This window comes from Vulpes vulpes, chromosome 15 (genome assembly GCF_048418805.1).
Source record: "Vulpes vulpes isolate BD-2025 chromosome 15, VulVul3, whole genome shotgun sequence".
Taxonomy (NCBI): Eukaryota; Metazoa; Chordata; class Mammalia; order Carnivora; family Canidae; genus Vulpes; species Vulpes vulpes.
The window spans coordinates 86745158-86773024 of NC_132794.1; the positions used below are offsets into that span (position 1 = coordinate 86745158).

General features: G+C 36.5%; 1 protein-coding gene across 6 annotated transcripts in view; it reads right to left on the minus strand.

Moving 5' to 3' along the window:
- The window catches only part of LOC112914182 (uncharacterized), a 49426-nt gene that overhangs the window by 9308 nt on the left and 12251 nt on the right, over positions 1–27867 (minus strand). For 3 of the 6 annotated variants that reach the window (XR_011997519.1, XM_072739635.1, XM_025991192.2), the window contains exons 2-8: positions 24232–24307; positions 21713–21844; positions 19300–19423; positions 12133–12193; positions 11979–12025; positions 11486–11561; positions 9–110 (exon numbers count right to left, since the gene is read on the minus strand). Coding sequence is in view for 5 of the 6 variants with exons in the window: in XM_072739635.1 (XP_072595736.1) it covers positions 9–110; positions 11486–11561; positions 11979–12025; positions 12133–12193; positions 19300–19423; positions 21713–21844; positions 24232–24307 (618 nt within the window). In the remaining variant the exon portion in view is untranslated. The remainder of the gene's footprint in view (positions 1–8; positions 111–11485; positions 11562–11978; positions 12026–12132; positions 12194–19299; positions 19424–21712; positions 21845–24231; positions 24308–27867) is intronic. The other 3 variants (XM_025991197.2, XM_072739636.1, XM_072739637.1) reach the window with 1 other exon arrangement.

The window sequence follows — 27867 nt, forward strand, 5'->3', positions numbered from 1 at the left end:
ACTTTTACCCATTAAAGTCTTCATTTGGGGACCAATCTTCAGATTCTTCCACAGAATTAGATGGGAGATTTGCATCTTCATCAGAATCCCAGACATCCATTCCAAGATTACTAAAGGAAAAATATCAATAAAAAATTCTAATTCAATCAGAAACAAGGTCATATGCTTTTAGACACATAAGTTGAGCACAAAATAAGATAAAAAGCACATCTGCACACCATTTGCATCTTGGAAAAATCTGTGAATATTTTTCCATTTGGCCTTCTTGGATAGAATAAAGCTTAAGAACCTTGAGGTAGAGGTCATCAGTCAAGCAAAATTTAGGATGTTAGGATTTTCAACTTTGAGGATGTAAACATCTTCTGTGGCCAAAAGATCATAAAAATAAAGGGCTTCAGGAATAGGCAGTATGAGGAAGGGCTGAAGGGAGAGATAAAGGGGGAATGGGAATAAGTCAGGGGTACTAAAGTACCGGACCTTAGACATCCCTAACTCTCCCCTTCCATATACCTCCCTGACTACCCATACTTCCATTATCTGAAATTACCTTACTGAATGCCTTTCTCCAGGACCATGCATTCAATCACTGACTTTTCCATTCAGCAAATATTTGTTAGGTGCCCAACATGTGCCCGGCACTGTTCAAATACTTAGAGACATGGTCATGATCAAAGCAGGTTAAGTCCCTGCTCTCAAAAGAGAGACAGACCACAAGTATGTAAATGGTATCATTTCTGATAGTAATAAGTGCTCTGTAGGAGCTCCAGGGTAGAATAATAGTGATTGGGAGAGAGGGACAGGAAGGGCTGACTCTCTGAGGTGGTGACATTCAAGCAAAGTCAGTCATGCAAAGATACAGCATTCCAAGTAGAGCAAAGAGCAATGCAAAATTCCCTCACATGAGGTCCTGTAAGACTGCACAAAGACTTAGAAGCCTCATGAGGAAAGGGAGCTGGTCTGTCTTATTCACTTGCTGAATTCTCAGGGCCAAGCAGAGTACGCGGACACAGGAGGTACTCCATAAATACTTGTGGAATGGAAAAATATGGGTAATGTGTTCTCCATCATAGCACTTAACAACTTCTTATATCTGCTGGTTTATTCACCTGTCTCCTGGAGGGCAAGGGCTCTTCCCAGCCCCTATAGCTTTAGCATCATGCCTGGCATATAGAAATACTTAATATAATTCCTGAGCAGCATATAAGAGATGTTGAATCAATACTGTATCTTTATTGGAGAAGATAAAATTAAATGGAGATAAAATTAATTTATTGGAGAAGATAAAATTAAATTAAAAAAATATATATTATTTTTAAATGGAAGGTATTTAGGAATGCCTCACTGAATTTATGCTAAAAGACATTTAAGGTTTTTGTGTAGCTACAATGTTGTTTAGTTTCAAAAAGTAGAAAGATGATATCTGAACATGTTATAAAGGCAAGATGTTCTCAGGGATAAAGGCCAGAGAAGGTAAGAAGAATTATATCTGAGTGTCTATAAATGACAATCAATACCTTAGTAGAATTTTAATATGAGTTCAGAAATTATTTTTCTAAATTCTAGTAAAAAGGATACTAGTATTGTTGTGGTGTATACATTATCTATTGGAAATAACGTTTCCTCAGGTAAAGGCTATAAACAAGTACAAGGAAAAGGTTTCAATAGAAAAAAACACATGAGAGAAAAGATTTAATTGAATAGCTCTTATAAGAAATAGAAAAGAGTAACCAATAAATTTTCCTCCCAGAGTACTTGAATAAATACTAAGAAGGAAATCTCTAGCTCTCAGGCCAAATTCAGGTTTTGGTTAACTTTTATTTAGCTTCTTAAATTCTGAAAGATGATAATGCTTTAAGTGCATTATAAAGTAGATGTGGTCTTTAAAAAACAAATATAAAAGTCATTATTTTTATGAGCTATTGTATAAACTTTCCCAAACATCTATGATTTGAAAAGAAAATGTTCCCTACATAAGTGTGAGATTTTGTATGAAGTTCAGGTGTGAGCAAGATTTGGAGGTCATATGATAGAAATAAGAGCTGAAGTGACAAGAAAATGGAGTATAGGAATAAAAGCCAAATACAGTCTTATCAAACATCTGCAATATGAAGAGGAGACCACTAAGGCGAATAGAGCTATGAGAAAATTAAGAGGCAAACTTGGATAGTATTGTATCCAAAATAAAACAATTTAAAGTATATGTAGAGAGAGTTAATGATGCCAGATGTTGCAAAGAAAAACTGTAGGATTTGGCTAGGTGGTTGTTGACCTCTGAGAAGGAAATTTTAATTAAGTGGGAAAAACAAATGATACATTTAGGAAGAGAATAAGAAGGTAAAGAAATTGAAGTAGTGATCCTAGACAAGTGCTTTTTAAAATGTGATAATGGATCAAAAGAATGGAATGGTAATTTGTACAAGATGTAGAAACCAACAGAATGGTTCTAAGTATTTTTACAATTTTGTATACTTAAGGTATACAATTTGATGATTTGATATACATATACATTGTGAAATAATAAGACAGTTAACATGCATCTCTTCACATAGTGTGCACGTGTGTGTGGTAAAAATTTCAAGTATACAGTATGTTATTATCTATTGTCACTATCCCATATGTTAAATCTCTAGAAATTACTCATCTTACATAACTGAAACTTAGTACCCTTTGACTGACAACTCCCTATTTTCCTGCTTCCCTACTCAGTCCCTGGTAACCATTCTACTCCCTGCTTCTAGGAGCTTGACTTTTTAGATAACACATGTAAGTGAGAATATATACCATTTGTCTTTGTGTGTCTGGCTTATTTCACTCAACATAATGCCCTCCAGGTCCATTTATGCTGCCACAAATGGCAGATTATTTTTTTTAAGGATGAATAATAATGAATAATAATAAGGATGAATAATATTCCACTGTGTGTATATATCTCATTTTGTCTACTAATCTGTTGATAGACATTTAGGTTGTTTCCATATCTGAGCTATTGGGAATAATGCTTCAGTGAATTAAGAGTGCAAGTATCTCTTCCAGATCCTGATTAATTCCTGATTTTCAATATCCAGAGGTGGGATTGCTGGGCCATACGCATAGTTCTATTTTTAATTTTTTAAAATTAATCTGGGGCAGCCCAGGTGGCTCAATGGTTTAGCGCTGCCTTCAGCCCAGGGCATGATCCTGGAGACCTAGGATCGAGTCCCATCATGGGCTCCCTGCTTCTCCCTCTGCCCGTGTCTCTGCCTCTCTTTGTCTCTCATGAATAAATAAAATCTTTAAAAAATTAAAATAAATAAAATAAAATAAAATAAAATAAAATAAAATAAATAAAATAAAATAAAATAAAATCAATCTGTATGCCCACTGTGAGGCTCGAACTCACAACTCCTGAGATCAAGAGTTGCATGCTCTACCAACGGAGCCAGCCATTTTTTGAGGCACTTCCGTACTGTTTTCCATAATGACTGTACACATTTACATTCTAACCAAGAGTGTACCAGGGTTCCCTTTTATCCATATCCTGAGTTATTATTATTATATTATTATTTTTTAAAGATCTTACTTATTCATCCATGAGAGACAGAGAGAGAGAGAGAGGCAGAGGGAGAGGCTGGCTCCACGCAGGGAGCCCAACTTGGGACTCGATCCCGGGTCTCCAGGATCACGCTCTGGGCCGAAGGCAGCTGCTCAACTGCTGAGCCACCCAGATGTCCCAGAGTAATTATTGTTTTTAAATAATGGCCATCCTAACAGGCATGAGGTGATATCTAATTGTGGTTTAATTTACAGTTCTCTGATGATTACTGACATCAAGCATCTTTTCATACACCAATGGGCCCATTTGTGTGTCTCCTTTAGAGAAATGTCTATTCAGACTCTTTGCCCATTAAAAATTTCTTTTTGCTGAGTTTGCAAATATTTTCTTTTGTTCTTTAGATTGCCTTTTCAACTTATTTCATTTATTGTGCAGAAGCTTTTTAGTTTGATGTAGTCCCACTTAAGTTTGCTTTTTTTGCCTGTGCTCTTGGTACCTTATCAAAGAAATTACTGCCATGACCAATGTCAAGGAGTTTTTCTCCTAGGAGTTTTAAGATTTAGGGACTTATATTTAAGTCTTCAATCCATTTTGAGTCCATTTTTGTGAGTGGTGTAAGATAGGGGTCCACTTTCATTCTTTTGCATGTGAATACCCATTTTTCTTAGCACCATTTATTAAAGAGACTATCCTTTTCCCATTGTGTATTCTTGCTGCCCTTGTAAAAAACTGACTGTATATGAATGAGTTTCCAAGCTCTCTATTCTGTTCCACTGGTCTATATGTCTGCTTTATGCCAGCACCATATTGCTTTAATTATAGTAATTTTGTAATATAATTTGAAATCAGGAAGTGCAATGACTTTAGCTTTGTTCTTCTCAGGAATGCTTTGACTATTTGAGGTCTTTTGTGATTCCGTGTAAATTTTAGGATTATTTTTTCTATTTCTGTGAAAAATGCCATTGGAATTTTAATAGGGACTGCACTGAATCTAGTATGTTTCAAAGTAAGAGAAAAGTGGCAAGGGAGGTTTAAGATATGAGAGGGCAAAGAGATAGTGACAATGAGATCCTAGAGTTAAAGAGGAATAATATTCTGTAGAGATGGAAGTTAAAAAAAAAAAAGGAAACTTTTTTTCTAAGAATGAGGTAGAAGCTATTAAAAAGAGAGGGGGGTAGTAAGTCATATATGGGAGTGACAACTAGACTCTATTGCAAATAATCATAAACCCTATTCTAAAATCACAAAAATAAGGTAATTATGTAAGGTGATGGAAGTGTGAACTAACCTTATTGTGGTAGTTATTCCACAACATACATGTGTGTCAAATTATCATGTGGCACACCTTAAACGTATGCAATGTTATATGTCAGTTATATAAAGCTGGAAAAAATTAAGCGTAAGTCTACCACATGACCCAGCAATCCTATCCCTGTAAGACGTGAGAAAACATAACCATACAAAGACCTTCACATGAATGTTATTAGCAGCACTACTGACAATAGCCAAAACCAGAAACAACTTAAATGTCCATTAACTGATGAATGGATAGATGAAATGTGGTATATCCATAATTAAAATATTATCCAGCAATAAAAAAGAACCAACTTCTGATACATGCTATGGCATGGGTGAACCTCAAAATATTATGCAAAATGAAAGAAGCCAAATACAAGAGACCACATATTATATGATTCTGTTTATATGAAATGTCCAGAAAAGGTTAAATATATAGAGATGAAAATATGTAGTGGTTGCCTGGGGTAGGAGAATGGGAATTAACAATCAATAAATATGATGGATTTTATTAGGAGATGGAAGTAGTTTAAAGTTGATTTACAGTGATGGGTACACAACTTGGTAAATTTACCAAAAATTATTAAATTGTACCCTTGAAATGGGTAAATTACATGGTATATAAAATATGCCACCCAGGCATCCCAGTTGTTAAGATGTGTTATATGTAATTTGGTTTGTGCATTAAGCAACCAATTTAAATTATTTGAATTAAAACATTTCAAATTGGCTTTAAATTATATTTTTTGTAACAAATAAAACTAGAAAATCCCTCATGCTGGATAAAAACAGTAAAACCCACCATTAAACTATGTTTTCTGAATTTAATGTTCTTGATTCCTTTGAACAAATATAGAAGGCCTGAAGACAACAGAATTTAAGCTTATTTAAGGGAGCTTCAGGGGGCACCTGGGTGGCTCAGTCAGTTAAGCATCTGCCTTCAGCTCAGGTCAGGATCCCAGGGTCCTGGGATTTAGCCCTACATTGGGCTCCCTGCTCATCAGGGACCCTGCTTTTTCCTCTGCCTGCAGCTCCCCCTGCTTGTGCTCTCTCTTTCAAATAAATAAATAAAAATATTTTTAAAAGGGGTGGGGGAGCTTCAGAGTGTGTTTGTTCCAAATCCTTCAGTTTACTCTTGAGATAACTGTGCCAGGAAAAAGGAAAACTTAACCAAAGTCACATGACAAGTTAGTGGCAGAACCAGACAAGAATTCAGCTCTCCTGACTTTAATATATATTTTTTTATTATACTGTGTAACCTCCCACATTTTCAGAACAGAAACTGAGAAAAATTAGGAGAAAAATAACCTAAATTCATGGTGTTATATGTTTTGTCATGCTATACATATTCTTGAGCTTTGTGTCAGAGGTAGTTAAGTTACTTGGAAATAATTTGATCCTTTTACATATTGCTTTGAAGAATTATTAGGTAAATTAAGAATAGTGTTTGGTCTAGGTCTAACTATTCCCCACCAGTGAGTGAAACAAGACCCTTCTGAATACTCCCCAGAACCCTATCAATTAGGCAGTTTTCCAATCTGACTGGTGGGAAAAGGCACTATTCCTGGCTCAGCGTAAGAACCATTCATTCCCTTTAATCTTCTAGTAGTTCCTACCCTGGCCTCCACGCAGTTTGCTTACACGCAGAGCACCTCTCTACTGATACAGAGAATTCTCTCTCTGTGCAGCTTTCCTGTCCAGCACGAGTTGCGTTGGTCTCTCTGATCATTGTCTCCTTAACTCAGGGTATTCATCTGGCTCTGCCACGACTCCTCCTTTCCTGTGCCATGGCCTGCAAACTCCAAGGCGTAAACTGCAACAATCATAGGTCATCTATGTCCACATTTTGCCTAACTGTCCTTTATGCTTGGTATCTTTATGCTTTTTTTTTTAATACTAACCATTTTAATTTAAATTAATAGCATTTCTAGAAGACCAATGCAGTTGACAGAAAATATAAAAACTTTTACTGTACAAATTTTACATCACATTCAAAAGAGCAAGTGTGTGCCTGTGGCCACGGAAGACACTGGTTTGACACACACTAATGAAATCTGGGCTAACACTGCAGCATCACACAAGCTCATTAAACGGCTTCACATTTACATCTCCACCCAGCCCCCTAATCAACTCAGAACAGCAATGCAGGCTTACAGGACACACGGCTACCCCCTGTAGTCACAAGGAGAAATGCCACTAAGAGGGCAGAGGGGCTCCAGCACCCTGCATGGATTTGGTGACATGGAGAGGTCAAAGTTGCTACACTGCCCACGACCAACAGGGAGCTTGCTAGGACTGAAGACCTTGAGTTGGACAGAGACCCAGGGACTGCAGCTCTGGTGGCTAAAGGCCACCAGGCTTGGTATCCAACTTCTTGAAAATTGTCTTTTCATATATTTTCTCTGCTTTTTAAGTTGTTTAGCTGTTAGGTGAGAGAGTAAATCTGGTTCCTGTTATTCTCTCATGGCTGAAAGCAGAAGGTCTAGTCCCATCATTTTTTTTTCTGCTCTGAAATCTTGGGTCTAAGAAAGATTTATACGTTATAAATTGGCTAATAAAAATTCCTCTAATAGCCTTTTGTTTTATCTTTTCATTAATTAGAAACACAATTAAACTCTTACAAATTCTTTTTATTTATTTTGAGAAGGAGAGAGAATAAGAAAGGGAAAAGGGAGAGACAAAGAAAGAGGGAGAGAGAGAATGCCCAGCAGGTTCCATGCCCAGTGTGGAGCCCAATGTGGGGCTTGATCCCACAACCCTGAGATCATGACCTGAGCCAAAATCAACTGTCTGATGCCTAACCAACTGAGCCATCTAGGCACCCCTCTTATAAATCCTTATAAATAGTTCAGTAAGAAATACTTGGCAAAAGTAAACACTGGATTTAAGTATGGTGACTACCATATCCAGTTTTAAATAAAATCCTTTTATAATAGCATACATAGAAATTACAGCATTATACATATCTAAGCTGGAAACAGTCTTTCATCTCTTAAAATTAATTTTGTATAGAGGTGTTATGTTAGCAAGATGGGAAGGGTAAGAGATACCAATGCTCATCTCCCCCCAAAACAACAAAACAATAACTAACGACAAATAAAACCAATCTAAGAAAGCTCTGGACTACAACGAGGAAGCAGTAGAAACCTTGTGGGGTTCTATGGCCACACAGAAAAGCATAGAAAGAATTTTACCCATCCCCCAGTTCAAAGCAGTTTGGTTTCAGCAAATCCCTTGGAGGGATTTCATCCCACAGGGAAAAAAGAGAGCAGGAGAACCCCAGCAAACCTCATCAGTGTAGCTGATTGTGCACTGTTGGTGGGAATGTAAACTGGTACAACCATTATAGAAAACAGTGTGGTGGTTCCTGGAAAAATTAAAAATAGAACTACCATATAATCTGGCAATCCTACTCCTTGGTATTTATCCGAAGGAAATGAGATCATCATCTTGAAAAGATCTCTGTACTTCCATGATCACTGCAGCATTATTCACAATAGCCAGAATATGAAAACAACCTAAAAGTCCTTCAATGTGTGAATATAAGGAAAAGGTGGGGAGCACCTGGGTGGCTCAGTCAATTAAGCATCAACCTTTAGCTCAGATCATGATCCCTGGGTTCTGGGATCTAGTCCCATGTTGGAGCTCCCTGCTCAGGGGGGAGTCTGCTTCTGCCCCTCTCCCTGCTCATGCTCTCTCTCTTGCTGTCTCTTTCAAATAAATAAATAAAATCTTAAAAAAAAAAAAGAAAGAAAAGAGGGCAAGGTGCGCGCACACACACATGCACATACCCACACTGGAATACTATTTAGCCCTAAGAAAGAAGGAAACCTTGCTATTTGCAACAACACAGATGAATCTGAAGGGCACTATGCCAACTTAAATAAGCCAAACAGAGACAGATAAATACTTTCTGTAGGATCTAAAAAAAACAAAAAACAAAAACTCAAACCAAAAATACCCAGCCCATTTCAAAGAACAGAATTGTGGTTGCCAGGGATGGGGATGGTGGTGGTGACGGTAAATGGCCAGGGAAATAGGGAAAAATGCAGTTCAAAGGGTACAAAGTCTCAGTTATAAGAAGCATAAGTTCCAAGGATTTAATGTACAGTGTGGTGAATATAGTTAATAAAACAGTATTGTAAACTTAAAAGATGCTGAGAGTAGATCTTAAGCATTCTTACCACAAAAAAAGAGTTAAATATATGAGGTGGTAGATGTGTTAATTATTTGATCTTGGTAATCATTCCACAGTATATACGTATACCAAATTACCATGTTGTACAGTTAATATAAAGTTGGGAAAATGTTATGTAAATACTAAATTTTAAAAATTGCTAAAGCTTTGCTGCCTTTGTCTTTAATTTTAGGCTCTGGAGCTATATCCCTACTGTGTGCTTAAAATATAAACACCTGATGTGTTTATGTCCCATTTAATAGTTAGTTTCCACATTCCCTTTCTGCACACTGAGAATTCATTTCTATATAAGCAATAACCAGGGTCAATAAAAATTTTCTTCATTGCATTTTGGAGTCAAAGGGCACCCGAAAAATTTAGTACTTATTTTTTTGTGAGGCTCAAAAACCAAAATGCTGAATTTAACTGCCCCACTGCTATGCTATAGGAGAGATGAGACTCAGTTATCACTCACCTTGGTTTTTCAGTAATTTAAAATGTGATATATCGAACTGAACTCAAGACTTAAAATGTGGCAGAACCATATGTATAATAAAACTACTATCTCCTAATCACATGGCTTGCTCCCTTTCTTCCTTCGGGCCTTTAGTCACATGTCACCTTTTTAGTGAGGCTTTCCTTGGTGATCCTTCTAAATCTTCACCTTCCCTGCCATCACCTCAACATCCTCTATTCTCCTTGCCAGGTTTATGGTAATTCACACCACATCACAAGTTACGTTTTTTATTTAAATTGTTTGTTGTTTGTCTCCAACTAGAATGTAAGCTCTATATTTTAGTCTGTTTGCTCACTGCTATATCACCAGCATCCAGAATGGTACCCAGAATATATCAGATATTCAATAAATATTTGTTGAATTACTAAATTTCACTTTCAAAGTGAATAAACAAGCAAGTTGTATCCTAGCCCATCGTTTAAATTTTTTGTCCAAGTAACTTGCTTGAGGCAGTTTTTTTTTTCTTTTTTAAGATTGTATTTATTTATTTGAGAGAGAGAGAGAGAGAGCATGGACGGAGGTAAGAGGGGTCAAGGGGAGAGAGAAGGGCTGAGCAGGGAGCCCAAAGTTGGGTTCCATCCCAGGATCCCAAGATCATGATTTGAGCCTAAGGCAGACATGTAACCAATTGAGCCACCCAGGCATCCTGCTTGATGTAGTTTTTAAATAAAGTGGGCATATGGTTTCTTGCCCAAAGAAAAATATGCTCCTCTATGATGATACATAGCATCATGAATTAGTATACATCTCAAGAAGCAACTGCATCTTTTATCTATTCACTATTAAACTGTGCTATTTCTGTTTTTTTCTAAGATTTATTTGAGAGAGAGAGGGAGAGAGGGAGCATGCATACACATGTGAGGCAGGGAGGAGCAGAGAAAGAGGGAAAGAGAAACTTTAGCAGACTTCCCACTAAGCATGGAGCCCCACTCAGGGCTCTATCTCATGACCCCAAGATCATGATCTGAGCCGAAACCAAGAGTCAGATGCTCAACTGACTGAGCCACCCAGGTGTCCCTGTGCTGCTATTTCTAAAAAGCAATCTCAAAATGTTATGAGATGATGATCAATAGTTCTATCAAGGAAGTCAAATCATTTATGTACTAAAGGGTACATTTTTCAATTTACTCAGGTTGGCAGTCCATAAATTATCGTGTCAATTTATATGGTCTAGCACATTGGCTCCCAATACTGAGAAGCTTTTAAAAATCAAATTCCTGACACTTCTCTTCCAAAACACATTAAACCTATTAAATTAGCAGCTTATGTAGTGGGACCTAGAAATCTCTTTTTTATTTATTTATTTTTATTATTATTTATTTATGATAGTCACAGAGAGAGAGAGAGAGAGGCAGAGACACAGGCAGAGGGAGAAGCAGGCTCCATGCACCGGAAGCTCGATGTGGGATTCGATCCCGGGTCTCCAGGATCGCGCCCTGGGCCAAAGGCAGGCGCTAAACCGCTGCGCCACCCAGGGATCCCCGAAATCTGTCTTTTTAAAACATTATCCAGCTGTATCTACTATATCGTCGAGTCAAAGACAACCATTTTAGGAGAGGCATTTCAAGGCTCCTCTGATGTGGTAAAGGTCACTGACTGGTAATATTTTTATACTTAAAGCTCTTCCAGTTCAAATTAATTTCTCCAATGCTCTCTGATGCTAAATTTAGGAGATGACAAAGTATAAATTTTTTGACAGGGTAACAATGGTAGTTTTTAACTATGATTAACATTCTTCAGGATAGTTTCCTAAAACTTATGAATATATTGAACACAAGAATTGGTTATGGCCAACAGAGTGTCCAAATGGTATACAGATTAGTTTTCTTTTGGTTTTTATATTTAACAATGAGAGCTGTAATGAAGGTTTTAATTTAAAAAAAGTGCAAAGGATAAGAAAGAAATTTACTAAGGAATAAGATCCTTGGATAAGATACAACTCACAGTCCAGGTTAAAATTTACCTTCTCATGGGTCGAGTTTTGAGATCCTTTAAGTACACACATCCATTTATTCGATGACCACGGGCCTCACCAAATGCTAAGAACAATCAATGAAGGATTAATGTTGATCAAATAAAATTAATGAGATAAATTTTGTGACAAGATCCTTGGATTTCACTCACAAGCTAATAAATTATGTAATAAAATGATTTATTTTGGTAGCACTGATGAGATCCTAAAAATTTATACATATCTTAATATAAAAACATTACCTTAATTTTTAATGTTCCCATGTTTTTTTGTTGAGTAAATGACTATACGAAAAATCTAGTTAAAATGTATTAAGTTAAAAAAATGTATTAAGTTGAAAAGATATTAACAAAAAAGCAATATTAGAATAAAAAAGAAAAAATCATTAATATACATATTTTGATCCATATTGATTTACATGGCACTAGACACATTTTCATAGCATACACTGGTCCTTGCTTTTAGTTGAACTTTCTAAAAATACCTTGAATTGCTGTATCTGGATCCCAGCCTTCAACATCGATAAGGTACCTGAATTAAAAATAACATTTTAATTTTATAGAATAGGTAAGGTTGAATTTTAAAATTTTCTTCTCAAGAAGACAGACCTAAAAATTTAGCACCTACATCATTCTTACCTACATATAAGGTATCCTGTTCTGTTAATTCCATTGGTACAATGAACTCCAATGAGTTTACCTATAAAATGTAAAAAAAATAAAAAATAAAAGGTATGAAAAAATTCAGTGAAAAAAGTATAACATGTTTTATACACAATTTATAATATAATTTTCAATAAAAATATCTACCACTAGTTGAATTTTTAGTCATTAAATTTAAATCTTGGGATGCCTCGGTGGCTCAGTGGTTGAACGGCTGCCTTCAGCTCAGGGCATGGTCCTGTTGTCCTGGGATTGAGTTCCATATTGGGATCCCTGCTTGAAGCCTGCTTCTCCCTCTGTGTCTCGCCTCTCTTTCTGTGTGTGTCTCATGAATAAATAAATAAAATCTTAAAAAAGAAATTTTTAAATCTAATATTAGAGGCATACTATCAAAGATTCAGGAAAGAAACAGGCTTTCTGTGTTCACCCTATAGTATTAAAAGGTGAATTTTTAAGGATAATCAAATGAAGGACAAAGTTTATATAAAGCCACCCTGGCAGCCTGGGTGGCTCAGTGGTTTAGTGCCGCCTTCAGCTCAGGGTGTGATCCTCGAGACCCGGGATCGAGTCCTACGTCAGGCTCCCTGCATGGAGCCTGCTTCTCCCTCTGCCTGTGTCTCTGCCTTTCTCTCTCTCTCTCTCTCTCTCTCTGTGTGTATGTGTCTCATGAATAAATAAAATCTTAAAAAAAAAGTTTATATCATGATCATGAATAACATGCTTCATACATCATTCAGAAAGAAATAATTTTTAAAAAATTTAAAAAAAGAGAAAGAAATAATTTTAAACTTACTTCTTTGATATATTTTTTTTGAATTTTATTTATTTAATCATGAGAGGCAGAGAGAGAGAGAGGCACAGGCAGAAGGAGAAGCAGGCTCCACGCAGGAAGCCAGATGTGGGACTCAATCCCAGGACTCCAGGATTATGCCCTGGGCCAAAGGTGGTGCTAAACTGCTGAGCCACCTGGGCTGCCCTACTTCTTTGATCTTAATTGTCTTTGCATTCAGTGAAATGTACTCATACTTCCTGGTTAATAGTAACACCATTTCTCCTGTAAGGCACATTATTTGATACCACAGTTGAAGAATTAAAAGATGAATCTACTGACCTTGGTGGATGGGCCAGGAACCTTTATCTGCATGGTGGAAGGGACCTATCTTTTAAAGAGTTTCCCTACCCATGATGTTAAAATTTGAGTACTTCCCTAGAGAAGATGGATTCTAAGAGTCATATTCATCTCCTGGGTATCAATTCTAAGGAAATTTTTCAGTAAGATTCATGCTCTAGATGTTTTTTTCTTCACTTGTATTTACCTTATATTCACCTTTCCTATCCTCTCAACTGCCAGAACTTCTCAAAAGAGCTAATTTGCTACCACTCTTAAGGGCCATATGTGAAGGAAAGTTCAGGAAGCATTCATTTAGTGTTTGCTAGGGCACTGTTTGCTTTTTTATTTTTTATTTTTTTAGATTTTATTTGTTTATTCATGAGAGAGAGAGAGAGAGATAGAGAGGCAGAGACACAGGCAGAGGGAGAAACAGGCTCCATGCAGGGAGCCCGACAGGGGACTCGATCCCAGGGTCTCCAGGATCACACCTTGGGCTGAAGGCGGCGCTAAACCGGGCTGCCTTAGGGCACTGTTTTCAACTGACACAGAGTCCAAACCCGTATTTCCAGGTATTTAAATTACCTTCAAATACCATAAATTTCCAGGTGAAAATATTTAGAATCAATTTATAATAGATTTTAGAAACCTGTTTTCATTATTTTATAGTTGGAATGAAATGGAATTTATTTTTGTAGAAAATAATAGAACTGGGGATCCCTGGGTGGCGCAGCGGTTTGGCGCCTGCCTTTGGCCCAGGGCGCGATCCTGGAGACCCGGGATCGAATCCCACATCGGGCTCCCTGTGCATGGAGCCTGCTTCTCCCTCCACCTGTGTCTCTGCCTCTCTCTCTCTCTCTCTGTGACTATCATAAATAAAAAAAAAATAAAAAATAAATTTAAAAAAAAAGAGAAAATAATAGAACTAATTTATGGCCTTTGCATGTAGAAGAATGATGACTATCTGAAAATTTTTTCCTGTTAAATACATATTTTCTTCAAATATCTCCATATGGCTTTACACACACATACACACAACACAAAGGTGAGGTTTTCATTTAAACAATGATAGGCAGGTAAGTCCAGTTGAATCTATCTGGCACCTCAATGAATTTAGAGTCTAGTAGGGGAAGAGCTATAAGAAAACAAAGCATTTATCCTAAGAATACATGATGAATGCACACCAAGGTGTTATGAGAATACATAAAAGTCCTTAAATTTGCACTGGGGCAGAGGAGGTTTCAGAGTAAAGTTTAAAAGAAACACTGAGATAATCTTGAGAAATGAGAGGAAGTTCATCAAAAACAAGATGGGAAAACATTTCAATAGGACAGTTGAGTGTGCAAATGCTAGGAGTATAGCACTTGTGTGGGAAATAGACACATGAAACATATGTGAAAAAAATATAAGAGGCTTTTATAGGGTGCCTGGCTGGCTCAGTCAGAAGAGTGTGCAACTCTTTTTTTTTAAAGATTTTATTTATTATTTATGCATGATAGACAGAGAGAGAGAGAGAGAGAGAGGCAGAGACACAGGCAGAGGGAGAAGCAGGCTCCATGCTGGGAGCCCGACGCGGGACTCGATCCCGGGACCCCAGGATCACACCCTGGGCCAAAGGCAGGCACCAGCCCCCAGGGATCCTGAGTGTGCAACTCTTAATCTCGGATTATGAGTTCGAGCCCCGCATTGGATGTAGAAATTACTAAAAATAAATAAATAAATAAATAAATAAATAAATAAACTTTTTAAAAAAGAGGCTTTTAAAAAGGAAGCCAAAAATCAAGTCATGAAGCACTTTGTTAAGGAATCTGGTGCTTAATAGATGGGATACCACTGAAGGATTTTAAGTAGACCTGATTACATGTGCATTTTAGAAAGAAATTCATGCAAGTTTGGAGGAATGACTGGTGGGAGTAGAGACAAGAAACCTATGCAGGAGGCCATTAAAATAACCCAGATCAGAGGGATGAGAGTATATCTGGGGAGGTAGGGGCAGGAGAAGGAAGATTAAAGAGTTCCGTTTTTGACTTGTTCAGTTTATTGGTGTCAGATAAACCTCATGGTGGATACAAGGTACATGTGAACATGGAACTCAGGAGAAAGGTTTGTGCAAGAGATACAGGTTTGGAGGTGAAAGTTGAAAACAGGAAAAGATGAGACAGTGAAGTGAAAAGACTTCTTTTTTTAATCAAATCATTTTACTGAGGGGATTGGGGAAGGAATGGAAAGACTGGGAGGACAATGAGATCTGACATCCGGGATCTCTCCCCAGCTCTGCAGTTGCCAAAAGCACAGAATCTAAAGAACAGGAGTCATCAAGGATTTGAGTAGAATAAATGGCAGAGAGGAGGTGGGGAGGAGGAAAATTATTAGCAAAGAAAACTAGGAAAAGGAAATTAATTATTGGCTAGAAAACTGAAAACACTGAAGAACAGGTAGGAAAAAAAATGAGGAAAACAGTATCACAGAAGCCAAGAGGAAAGTTTTAAGGAAGGAATGAACAGCAAAGGTTAAGCTTAAAGAGATCTAAGCAATATACAGATAGAAAACTATTCTTTGGATTTCTACAAGCTTCCAACTAAACTACAATTAGCTGCAGAAATCAGATTATAGGTGGTCAATAAGAATCTCCTTAGTGAACAGTAATGAAATGGACACAATGAGTGGGGACAACTCTTCTAAAAGTGTAATCAACAGAAGAAGGAAACAGTATGAAAGAAAGAATTAAGGTTTCAAGATGAAGAAGGGAGGATTATTTTAAGACATAGGAAAGGCCCGTGCATGTTTATACATTGGTATTACAGAGCTGAGAATATGAAAAAATGTCCTGAAGGCAGGGCTGGAGCAGAGGTGGAGGTCTGGTCTGCTTTTCTTAGGAAAGCAGAAGGAAGGAAGAATATGTGAGTTGGATGCAGGTGAGAGTAAGAAAGGGATCTCCTGTTTTCCCTGAGAAGTGGGGAGCTATGCTACCTGAGCATGAAGTGTGATGTAGCCAAGATTCAGAAGGAGATGAGCGAGCTGGCAGGGGACAGGGAGAGGACTGCCAAGCAGCACTAAAAATCCAAATGAAACCCTTAACCATTGCCCCATGGTGGCACCCAGCCATACTGTGGAGGCATCTTCTCTAGCATGCAGGAGAAGGGAAGGAGGACTGTTAGATTAAACTAGGGTTGAGTATTTACATGGTATTTTAGAAAATATTTCTTAAAGATCTGCTGGTGATTAATTTTTAAAATAAAGATAAAAAAGGGATGTGTATTGTTAAAAAGGAGAGAACAGGCCCAAACTGGAATCACTTATGCTAAACCCCACCAAAATTTAATACCTAAGTGCAGCTTCAGCTTCTCCCAGAAATGTGACTTTTAACAGCCAACTTGGAATGTCCTGAGCAGCAAAAGGAGATAATCGGCTGACAGACCCTTTGAGTTGCCTAAAGGAGAGTGGCCTTACCTAAAATGATGTGTTCTTTGCTAATAATTTCCTCTCTACCTTTAAAAACCTTTCTTTTTCTGGATAGAGCTCCTTTCTATTTGCTAGATGGGATGCTGGCCATTTCATGATCACTGAATAAAGCCAGTTTGATCTTTAATTTACTCAATTGAATTTTTGTTATTTAACAGTGTCTTTTCAGCCTACATATAAATTTTTCTTTTTACAGATTTTTTTTCTCCACTTGGTTTTTAAAATCAAGAACTTGGGATCCCTGGGTGGCGCAGCGGTTTGGCGCCTGCCTTTGACCCAGGGCACGATCCTGGAGACCCGGGATCGAATCCCACGTCGGGTTCCTGGTGCATGGAGCCTGCTTCTCCCTCTGCCTGTGTCTCTGCCTCTCTCTCTCTCTCTCTATGACTATCATAAATAAATAATTAAAAAAATACTTTAAAAAAAAAAAAGAAAAAAAAAATCAAGAACTTAAGATCACAATGTTCTAGTACCCAAAGCATTAAAAACTTTTGGTATCATAAACTAAAATGTAACTTTATACTGCTTAGCAGTATCTAGTAGGAACAATGTTCTGATTCATTAAATCTGTCTTCCTAAAATAAATAGTTTAACAAACAGGAATTACCACACCCCCCTCCAATCCCCTTTGCCTAGTTTTTGGGGCAAATAAGCTTAAGAAGCTGGTTTTTATTTGCTGAGACAGACAAAGGAAAAATTAGAAGCAGTAGGTCCAGAGTAAGGCTGCTGTATGCAACTAGCATTGTAACCATTCCTATCAGCCTGAAACCCTGAAACCAATTCTACTTCTCAGGCTCCATTAGCAATGCATCTGAAATAAGCCACTTCCAAGAAGAAGTAGGGCTTGTCTCCTGGAATTCTTCCCTAAGGCCACAAAACTAGGTAGGCAGTACCAACCTCATCCTTTTCTTTCTGTTCATTTACCTCAAAAATAGGTTTATCCTTTTTACATTTCTAGATGTAAAAAATTGCTTATTTCAGGAGACTGATGCAGGAAAGTAAGGAGCAATTGATATTTATTGTAATTACTTAGCTCAGGTACGGGGAAAGGTCAATGTGAAGAGAGAAATTAAGAAAGCTAAAAGTGTTGGGAAAGCAGAGTTGATTTTTTCAGCCAGCAGGGCAGGCAGGGTAAGGAACATTATAAAAACCTAGAAGGACTAACAGGCGGGGAGAGAAAGGACGGCATCCAAAGAGTTAGATCTAGCGGGAGTAGGAGAATGAGAACTTTGCCGAGTGTAGGTGTCACCTGAGAAATCTATGCTATAGACATACTGTCCATAAGTAGTATTTATTAGCCATTGAGACTAATCCTAGATACACTCTAGTTTACTAATTTTGAAGTTTAGTAGCTCTTATGACCCAGACAAGCAGGCAATCACTAGAGTGAGGATGCTCATGTAGCTGGATCACCTCTGAGGTCTTCCACAGTCTATGGTAAAGCCTCTACCAGACAGAAGTCTTTGGCTACTAAGCATTAAGACAATTGGATAGGGCCACATGGGTGGCTCTGTGGTTCAGCATCTGCCTTTGGCTCAGGTAGTGATCCCGGGGTCCCGGGATAGAGTCCCACATCAGGCTCCCTGCAGGAAGCCTACTTCTCCCTCTGCCTGTATCTCTGCCTCTCTGTCCGTGTCTTTCATGACTAAATAAAATCTTAAAAAAAAAAAAAAAACAAACGAACAATTGGATATAACACTTTGTTTTTTTAAACAATCTTTTAAAACTATAAACATGTCCATTATAAAAAACAAAACACCTAAAACAGAGGAAGTACAAATATGAAGACAAAAATCACAATCAGATGCCACTACTAACATTGTGATGTTTATCTTCACGGGTATGTTTGCTCACGTTATTTATAAATATAATTATGCAGTGAAATTGCCATTTACAAATATTGCACAAGCATTTTGCCAAGTCACTAAAAATATTCTTCTACTCGGTTTTTAACATCTGCCTATTTTTCCATATGTGTATGTAAATGCAGGAATTTAATCAATTTCATATTAATGATCCTTTAGATCCCTTTCAATATTTCAGTATTATAAACACATCAGTGAACATTCTTGTTCACATGTTTACCTATACTTCTGTTTATTTAGGGAAGACATTCCCCAAAATACATTCATGGAATTAAAAGGTTTACATAAGGCTGTAAGTTTTATCTTTCTTTACTATATGAAGCTAAACTGTACACCAAAAAGACTAAGATGTACCTTATTTTATGCTATATATTCTTTCAAGAAAAGTTATTTGTAAGTCAATTTTAAAATACTGAGTTATATTTTTATCTGTCCTGAGGGTGTCAGCATTTAAAGAATGCTGTAGGGAATCTATTTGTAAAGCAAAGTCAATGCACCTTTTCTGTATGCTTTACTTTCTCCAAACCACGTCTTTTTTAAGTGAGGGTCATGCATTGTAATCTAAGGGGAAATCTTTGATAATATCCTTTTAACTAGAAGTATATAAACGAAATATATATATCACCTTTAAGTGGTCTACAATAATTTCTACTAAAATATTCTTTATCAATTAACTAAAAACATTTTGATTACATTAAAGGTTATTACCATTTTCTGCATTTTCCCACAGGAACTTTCTGACCCACTTTTTGAACTGTAGAATAGTAGCATTGTCAGGGACTTCAAGTCCAACAGTATAAAGTTTTTTATAATGTATACTTTTAGGTAAATCCTAGAAATGGGAAAACAGAATGCAACAATTATAAGTTATTAAAAACAAATTCTTCAACTTAAAACTTACCAGTAATTCAGTATTTTTAAAATCAAGTACAAAGACTATACTGAAGGTACACCTTAAATCAATTTGTGTTGAACTTTTTTTTTTAATGTTAAAGATTTTATTCTGGAAGAGAAAGAGAGAGAGAGCAAGTGTGCAAATGGGGGGCAGGTGCAGAGAGAGGAGAATCTCAAGCAGACTCCCTGCTGAGCACGGAGCATGACACCAGGTTCCAGATCATGACCTGAGCCAAAATCAAGAGTTGGACACTCAACTGACAGAGGCACCTAGGAGTTTCTATTTGTGTGGAACTCTTTTGTAGTCTACATGAAAAGAAGTTATAAAATAAGCCACATTCCTAGGGGCCAATGACAGTCATGAGATAGGGATTCAAGTGATTAAGCAGGCACAGGGTCAACCTAATATACAAACAGGGCAGCCCCGGTGGCACAGCAGTTTAGCACCGCCAGCAGCCCGGGGTGTGATCCTGGAGACCTGGAATCGAGTCCCACGTCGGGCTCCCTGCATGGAGCCTGCTTCTCCCTCTGCCTGCTTTTCCCTCTGCCTGTGTCTCTGCCTCTCTCTCTTTCTGTGTCTCTCATGAATGAATGAATGAATTAATAAATAAATAAATAAAATACAAACTTAGAGTATTAACTCTATAGTTAGTGTTACGATTCTAGATGTCAGCTTAGGCAATGTTTAGTAAGGCTGTTTTAAAGTGGTTACATGTTTGCCTGACTCATTCTTAAGTTTGCAAGAAGTCTAAAGTGGAGAGCCTAAAAATAGAATGGCTAATTTCATCATTCAAGTAAAATCAATTAATCAATTAGCAACATTCATTTAAAGAATATCAAGGTTGGCAGTGAGTGTAAAATGCACACAGTAAGATCCTAGGCACAGTTGATAGTTTTAGAAAAATAAGAATAATGACCTCTGAATAGTTATATGCTGAATAAATATGCACAACAATTCACGAGAAGCTGTAAATGTTAAGCCTTGAAGAAAAAGTAAAGTTTTGGATAGGGAGGGAGAGAAAAAAATTCCAAGTTTATGGAATGATTTGAGGCACAGAAAAATAAGAATGTTCATGAGATAGTGAAGAGATGGTTTGTTGTAAGAAACAAAGAGCATGATGAGAAGGGAGTCAGATTAAATTGGGCTTTGAAAAACAGGGAGAGGAGTTTAGATGTGATACATTTAAACAGTGGGGAGGGCTGAGAGAACTGAGATTTTTTTTTAGAAAGGACCTGGAATGGGCATGAAAATTACGTTTAGAAACAACTACTCAAAGAAGAATTAAAAAGGTTAGCTCCTGAAGAATGAGGCAAAAAAGCTAGAGAATATGAGACACACTTTAGAAGAAAAAAATCTATAGGGTTTAATTCTTGATAGAGGGCACCAGGAAGACAGAGGACTCAAGTGATCTGAACCTGACTGATAGGCTCAGGAGAAACAAGGAAGCTGAAGAGATTATGAATTTGTATTTTTGAGAAGGAGTGGTATGGAACTAAAGAAATGATGGTATGTTTAGTTATATGTGTGATGATATATGACAAGGCAGCAAAATATCCAAGACTAAATGTCACCTAATCAGGGCAGGAATGACAGAGACCCCTTGGATAGCACCAATCCAACTGAACAGCAAGGCTCAAGAGTTATTTCTCTAGAACAAGGTTTTAAAATTCTCTTGCTCTTCAGAGCCCTTAGCTAAGTCCTGTCACTAAGACTTAGGGACAGGGAGGAGAGGATTGGAGGATGATGAGGTCTAGTGGATCCTAATCTCCAGCTTCGGCCAGTGCACTTCCCAGTTTATCTGCTTTATATAATGGGCTTTGGAGCAAGATTTAATTGAAAGGATTTTGCTGCAAAAGAAAGTTCAAAAAACACTATTGTAGAGTAATATGCATCTCATGTTTTTTTAATCTTTTTTCTTTTGCTTTCTTTTCCATCATGCTGCTCTTTCCGTTTCCTTGCTCCCTTTTTTGCTTTTCCTTTCTTATTTCTATGTATACTCCTTTATTCTATGTTTGTTCTCTTGAAAGAAAACATTCCATTTTTTCCTCTCTAAACAACCCATGATTTTCAAAAAAAAGTATTACATGATCATGTGAAGGATTAAGAAGATTTCTAAGAAATTACACATGGAAAATTCTGAAATTTATATTGACATGGCCACAAGAGTTACTTTCTAAATGCCATATTAAAAAAATCTTTTCTATTTCAAGACATATCTAACTTTACCTTAACTTCATAATATCTTGTGGTATATGTTAGATCGATAATTAATCCAAGCTCCACATTTAGTGCTTTTATTGCACTGATCAAATCTTTTGGTGTAAACTTCTGGGTTGGAGTAAGTCTCTGATTAACTGCCTATAATGAAAAATGAACAGCAATGTTACAAAATACAGATAAAATGTACCTAACATAAAACAAACAAGGAAAAGAAAACATAAGAAGGCAAAAAGAATCAATGAAAACTGTCATAGCTTTAAAGAACACTGTCAAAGCTCATAAGGAATTAGAGCTGTGAGAAGAGCCTAAACATACTTACATCTTTTGCTTCAGTGATTTTACATATGTCCTTCTCACCAAGGACTCAGAACACTTCAAAAAGAAACTATCCTGCTTTGGTGCTCTGGAATTTCCTTGCACCAAGTTCAGTTTGAAGTAAAGTATTAACTGTGAGTGAAAAATAATTTTGTAGTAGAATTCTCATTTGAGCTGAGACTTTGAAAAGTTAAATTAAAAAAAAAAAAGAAAGAAAAGTTAAATTACTTGTCCAACCTCACAGGCTAGATGGCAGTCAAGATTTTAACCCAGAGATTTTCATCTTTATCCAGCACATGATACCAGTTTGACTCGTTTGATTAAATGCTCATTTTTCTCCCAGATATAAAGGTTCTAAGTTTCCATGTTTATATTAAACAGAGAAGAGTATAGAATTTTTAAAATGTTATCAAATGTTATATATGGATTGTCTGGAGATAAATCTATAGTTTTGGTCAGTGCCTATAAACTTATCAGCATTCTTCTAGACTGCTGTATTTGTTATTACTCTCAGTAGTGTGCACTGATGGTACAAAAGATGTGATTTTTGTATTATATGATTAATAAGAAAAAAACTGCAGTTAATAATGTACTACAAGGCCAAATATAGATAAGTTTTTTAAATTAATTCAATTTGGAGATAAAAAGAAATGAATCGTATGCTGTAAATGAATGAACCTCAAAAATATGCTAAGTGAAAACAGCTAGCCACAGGCTGCATGATTCCAGTATATGAAATGTCCAAAACAGGAAAATCTACAGACAGAAAGTGGATTAGTGGTGGCCAGGCGGAGGGGAAATGGGGAGTAACTACCAATGGGTACAGGGTTTCTTTCTGATAGCATGAAAATGATCTGGAATTACTGTCATTGATTACACAACTCTATGAATTTATTAAAAACCACTTGATTATATTCTTTAAAAGGGTGATCTTGGTGGTATGTGAATTAAAGTATTAATTATATTGGGACGCCTGGGTGGCTCAGAGGTTGAGCATCTGCCTTTGGCTGAGGATGTGATCCTGGAGTTCTGGGACTGAGTCCCACATAGGGCTCCCTGCATGGAGCCTGCTTCTCCTTCTGCCTATGTCTCTGCCTCTCTCTCTGTATCTCTCATGAATAAATAAAGAAAATCTTTTAAAAAAATGTATTCATTATATTCAAGTATACTTGAAAAGTAACTTCAAGTTACTTCTCAATAGACTAAAATCTCAGTATGTTGAAATCTCAATATACTACAAAAGTAACTTAAAGACCAATGAAAGAGAAAAATCTAAGTTAAATTAGGAGGCCAGTATAAAAGATTCTGAACTCTGCTCACACATTACCAATGTCAGAGCAAACAGGAGAAACTAAAGCTGCCATGGGTCTGAGGCCATATAAAACATGGCATGGGGTTCAAGTATCTTTTGATTCTTTTAGGAAATGCTATACAATGGATTTGACAAATCAGTAAAGGAATGCTGATTTGGGGGGAGAGTACTCAAAAGTTATCCATCTTTATTTTGGACTATCACTTTTAAATAGGTCAAAACATGAAAAGCAAAAATAACAATAGGATTAAAGATATTTTCTCTCAAAAACTATTTAATCTTGTTAAATGTTTTCAATAAGTTAGGTTGAATTGTTAAAAAGTTAATTTAACTTGTCAATAAAAAGAAATGAAGTATGATACACACTACAACATGGTTAAATCTTGAAACATTATGCTAAAGAAGCCAATCACCAAGGACAGATATTACATGATTCCATCTACATGAAAGGTCCAGAACAGTCAAATCTATGAAGATAGGAAGGAGATTAGTGTTTGCCTACGAGGTGGTGGGTGGGAGTGAGGGAGAAAGGGGAGTGACTGCTCCTGTGCATGGGTTTTTTGGGGAGGAAATGAGGAGTGATGAAAATGTCCTAAACTTGTGGTGATAGCTGCCCAATTCTATGAATATACTAAGAAATCACTGTAAATGTTAATAGGCGAATGTGATTAGGTGAATTATATACCAATTAAGCTGTTATTAAAAAAAATAACTCAAAACTAGTCTCTTACACTAGCATGAACAATTAATAATTACATGGCTGAAAAGGTTTACTGTTACTTCCATAATGTCAAACATTTGCTGGAAATTTCACATATTTTTATGAAAAAATAAGTAAACATGGATCATATTAGTCTCAATTCTCCTTATAACATAGGTAAGAAAATAATATACTTACTCCCTTTAAAGGAACTTTAAAAGCAATAAATCGTGTTCCAGGTACAGGATGTCCAATTGGCGTCACAGTCCTCCACCTGCAATGAAAATAAACAACTACAATTATAATAAAAATATTTTAAGGACTCAAGATGGTAAATAAGGTATTTTTTTTTTTTAATAAATAGAGCATTTGTTGGTTAGTTGCTTTTTGAGTGCTATCATATACAAATTTTAATTTACTGCCTCCTCTGTCAAAAACCACAAAAACAGGGGGATCCCTGGGTGGCTCAGTGGTTTGACGCCTGCCTTTGGCCCAGGGTGTGATCTTGGAGTCCCAGGATAGAGTCCCACATCAGGCTTCCTGCTTGGGGCCTGCTTCTCCATGTTTCTGCCTCTTTCTCTCTGTGTCGCTCATGAATAAATAAATAAAATCTTAAAAAGAAAAAACAATGGAAGGTTTTACATATATACAGCACTTCTACAGTAAAAAAGGTGGGATTCATTCTTGATACAAACTTCCAATACCCAAAATGATATTTTGGGTTTTTTTTTCTTGGGCAATAGTAAGAGAAGGAAAATAGTTTATGAATTTTTATACCATTGTCATTGATTATATATAAAATAAAAAGTGGTAATAGGTATTAAAGATGAGGATAATAAAAGTAAAATATAAAAATCTACAGTCTTTTTAATAAGTAGGAAACAAATCATTTTCTCAACGTGATTATTTTGGAGATGTCATGTTTTAATTTCTGATTTATCTTGAATTAAGAACTAAAGTTCATTAACTGTCATGTTTTAATTTCTGATTAATCTTGAATTAAGAACCATAGTTCATTAATTTTAAACATTTTCATTTATCTATGATGACTTTTTATGAATAACAAAGTAGAGAAACTGATTTTTTAAGAAACCAATATTAAAAATAACTGTTATATAATTATTCCCAAGCTACTTTTGACAAATTCCAATTATAACATATGCAGATTTCTTAAAATTCCCTGCTTACTTCTCCAGCTTCATTTCTGTACCATCCTTCCCTTCTGCAGGTTCTGGCTTCATATTATTTCTTTTTCCTCAGTCCTCCCAATGCTCTGTGCTATTCCTTCCACCCGCTTCTCCCATTTCACTCTTTCAGTCACCCTCAGCTTACAGCTCCAGTATCAGTTCTCAGAAGTGAGACTGTTATCCCTCACCCAGTACCATTACACTACCTTTCACCTTCCTTCCTGGTACTTAACAGTGTTTAAAACTATACACATGATTATGTGATTTTTTTTTGGACAAATCATGATTTCTCTCTTGATCATAAACTTTGAGGGTGACCATATCTGTCTTTCTTCACAGTATAGTACCTGCCACCCCAAAGATAATTCATAAATATTAAATAAATGTTGAGTAAGTTTGGTTTCATAAAATCACTATTTAATGTACTGATTATATATGATTAACAGCTGACTTCTCATTAGAAACAATGAACATCAGAGGTAGCAGGATAACATTCAAATGATGAAAGAGGGACGCCTGGGTGGCTCAGGGGTTAAGCATCTGTCTTCTGGCTCAGGGCACGATACTGGAGTCCCGGGATCGAGTCCCACATCAGGCTCCCTGCATGGAGCCTGCTTCTCCCTCTGCCTATGTCTCTGCCATTCTCTCTCTCTGTGTCTCTCATGAAGAAATAAATAAAACCTTTTTTTTAAAATGCTGAAAAAAATACAGCAAACTAAGAATTCTATATCCAGCAAAACTATCCTTCAAAAAGGAGTGATAACTATGTTCCAGAGTCCTTTGTTTTGTAAGAACAGAAATTTGATTTTGATGACTTATCTGGAATTTAAAAATACAGTTTGTCAAGTTTTTAAATATCCAAATGCTCCCGATATCTAGTAACAAAACAATGATGTTGGACTAGGTTTCTTTCTCTTTAAAAATTAGAAAGTGACTTCCAGCACAAGTAAATAAAAGGCCTCACATTTTTACCTTTAAATAATCCATTAACTCTGAGATTTTTGCTCGTGACATTTTTAAAAGATCATTTTTTTTTTTTTATGGAATTCTTCACTTGAGAAATAAGATGCCCTGAATACTTAGGACGTTTATCATTTCCTTGACAACACATCAAATTCCACTATTATGAATGACATTCAATTATGACTATGATAATTTTTTTAAGATTCTATTTATTTATTCGGAGAGATACACAGAGAGAGAAGCAGAGACACAGATATAGGAGAAGCAGGCTCCATGCAGGAAGCCTGATGCGGGACTCAATCCCAGGACTCCAGGATCATACCCTGGGCTGAAGGCAGGCACCATACTGCTGAGCCACCCAGGGATCCCCTCTGATAATTCTATAAACATGTTCATCTTTGGTTCTGACATCAGTTGGAAGCTGTTCTTTTTGCATTAACAATACAAGAGAACCGTATGTTAGCAATTTTAGACCATCTGCTAATATTACTGACATTACTATAATATGCACTTCTTCCATTCATTTCCACAACTAATGTTTCCACAATGACATAAATGATAATATCTAAATACGCTGGTGCTTCATTTAAATTATCTAGCCAGCTACTTTAAAAAGAAAAAAGAAAGAAAGAAAAGAAAGTGCATCTATAAACATTCCCAACGCTTGCTTCTGGAATGCAATACTTTTGGGGTTCTGGTTTTCATATAGATAAAATTTTATTAAGCTCTGAAAGAAGATAGAAATCTTTAGAGTACACTATACAAAGCCAAAAAAACCTTGCTTACAGAATTCTTGGACACAGTGTAAGATAAAAGACAATTACCATCGCAAAATTAAACAAATAAATAAAAGAGACCGCATGGAGAAAATCTATAATGTTCTGACTGCTACCAACAGATCAATAAGTTGTTAAGCTATCAATCATTCCAGCCATGTGAATGGATGAAAATACTAATTTAGAATTAACAGAAGCAGAGACAGAAGATTATTATAGACAATGTCTACTAGAAAAATCTCTCCACCTATTCAAATACTATCCTGTCCTTGAGGATTAGTTTAAAACATCATTTCTTTCATGAAGTCTTCCTTTATTACAATCCCCCTCCATGACTTAAAATCACAAAGAATAAGACAAACTGACCTCATGTGCCTTCTCTTGTAGTATACCGAGCAAGATATAACAATACTAATGTAGTGTTGTTGCCAAAAGACAAAGCAAAAAAAAGTTTAACCTGAATCTTATTAAAGAAACAATCATCAATCTAAAAAAGAAGGTCATACATAACCAACTGCCTAGATTAGGGATCAGCAAACTTCCTAAAGGTCAAAGCCTGAACATTTTAGGCTTGTGGGCCACATATCTGCCACTGTAGTACAAAAGCAACTATAGGCAATATGTGCATCAATGAGTATATAGCTGTTTTTCAATAAAACTTTTACTTATATGGGATCCCTGGGTGGCGCAGCGGTTTGGCGCCTGCCTTTGGCTCAGGGCGCGATCCTGGAGACCCGGGATCGAATCCCACATTGGGCTCCTGGTGCATGGAGCCTGCTTCTCCCTCTGCCTGTGTCTCTGCCTCTCTCTCTCTCTCTCTCTCTCTCTCTCTCTCTCTTTGTGTGACTATCATAAATAAATAAAAATTTAAAAAAAGAAATTAAAAAAAAACTTTTACTTATAGAAAC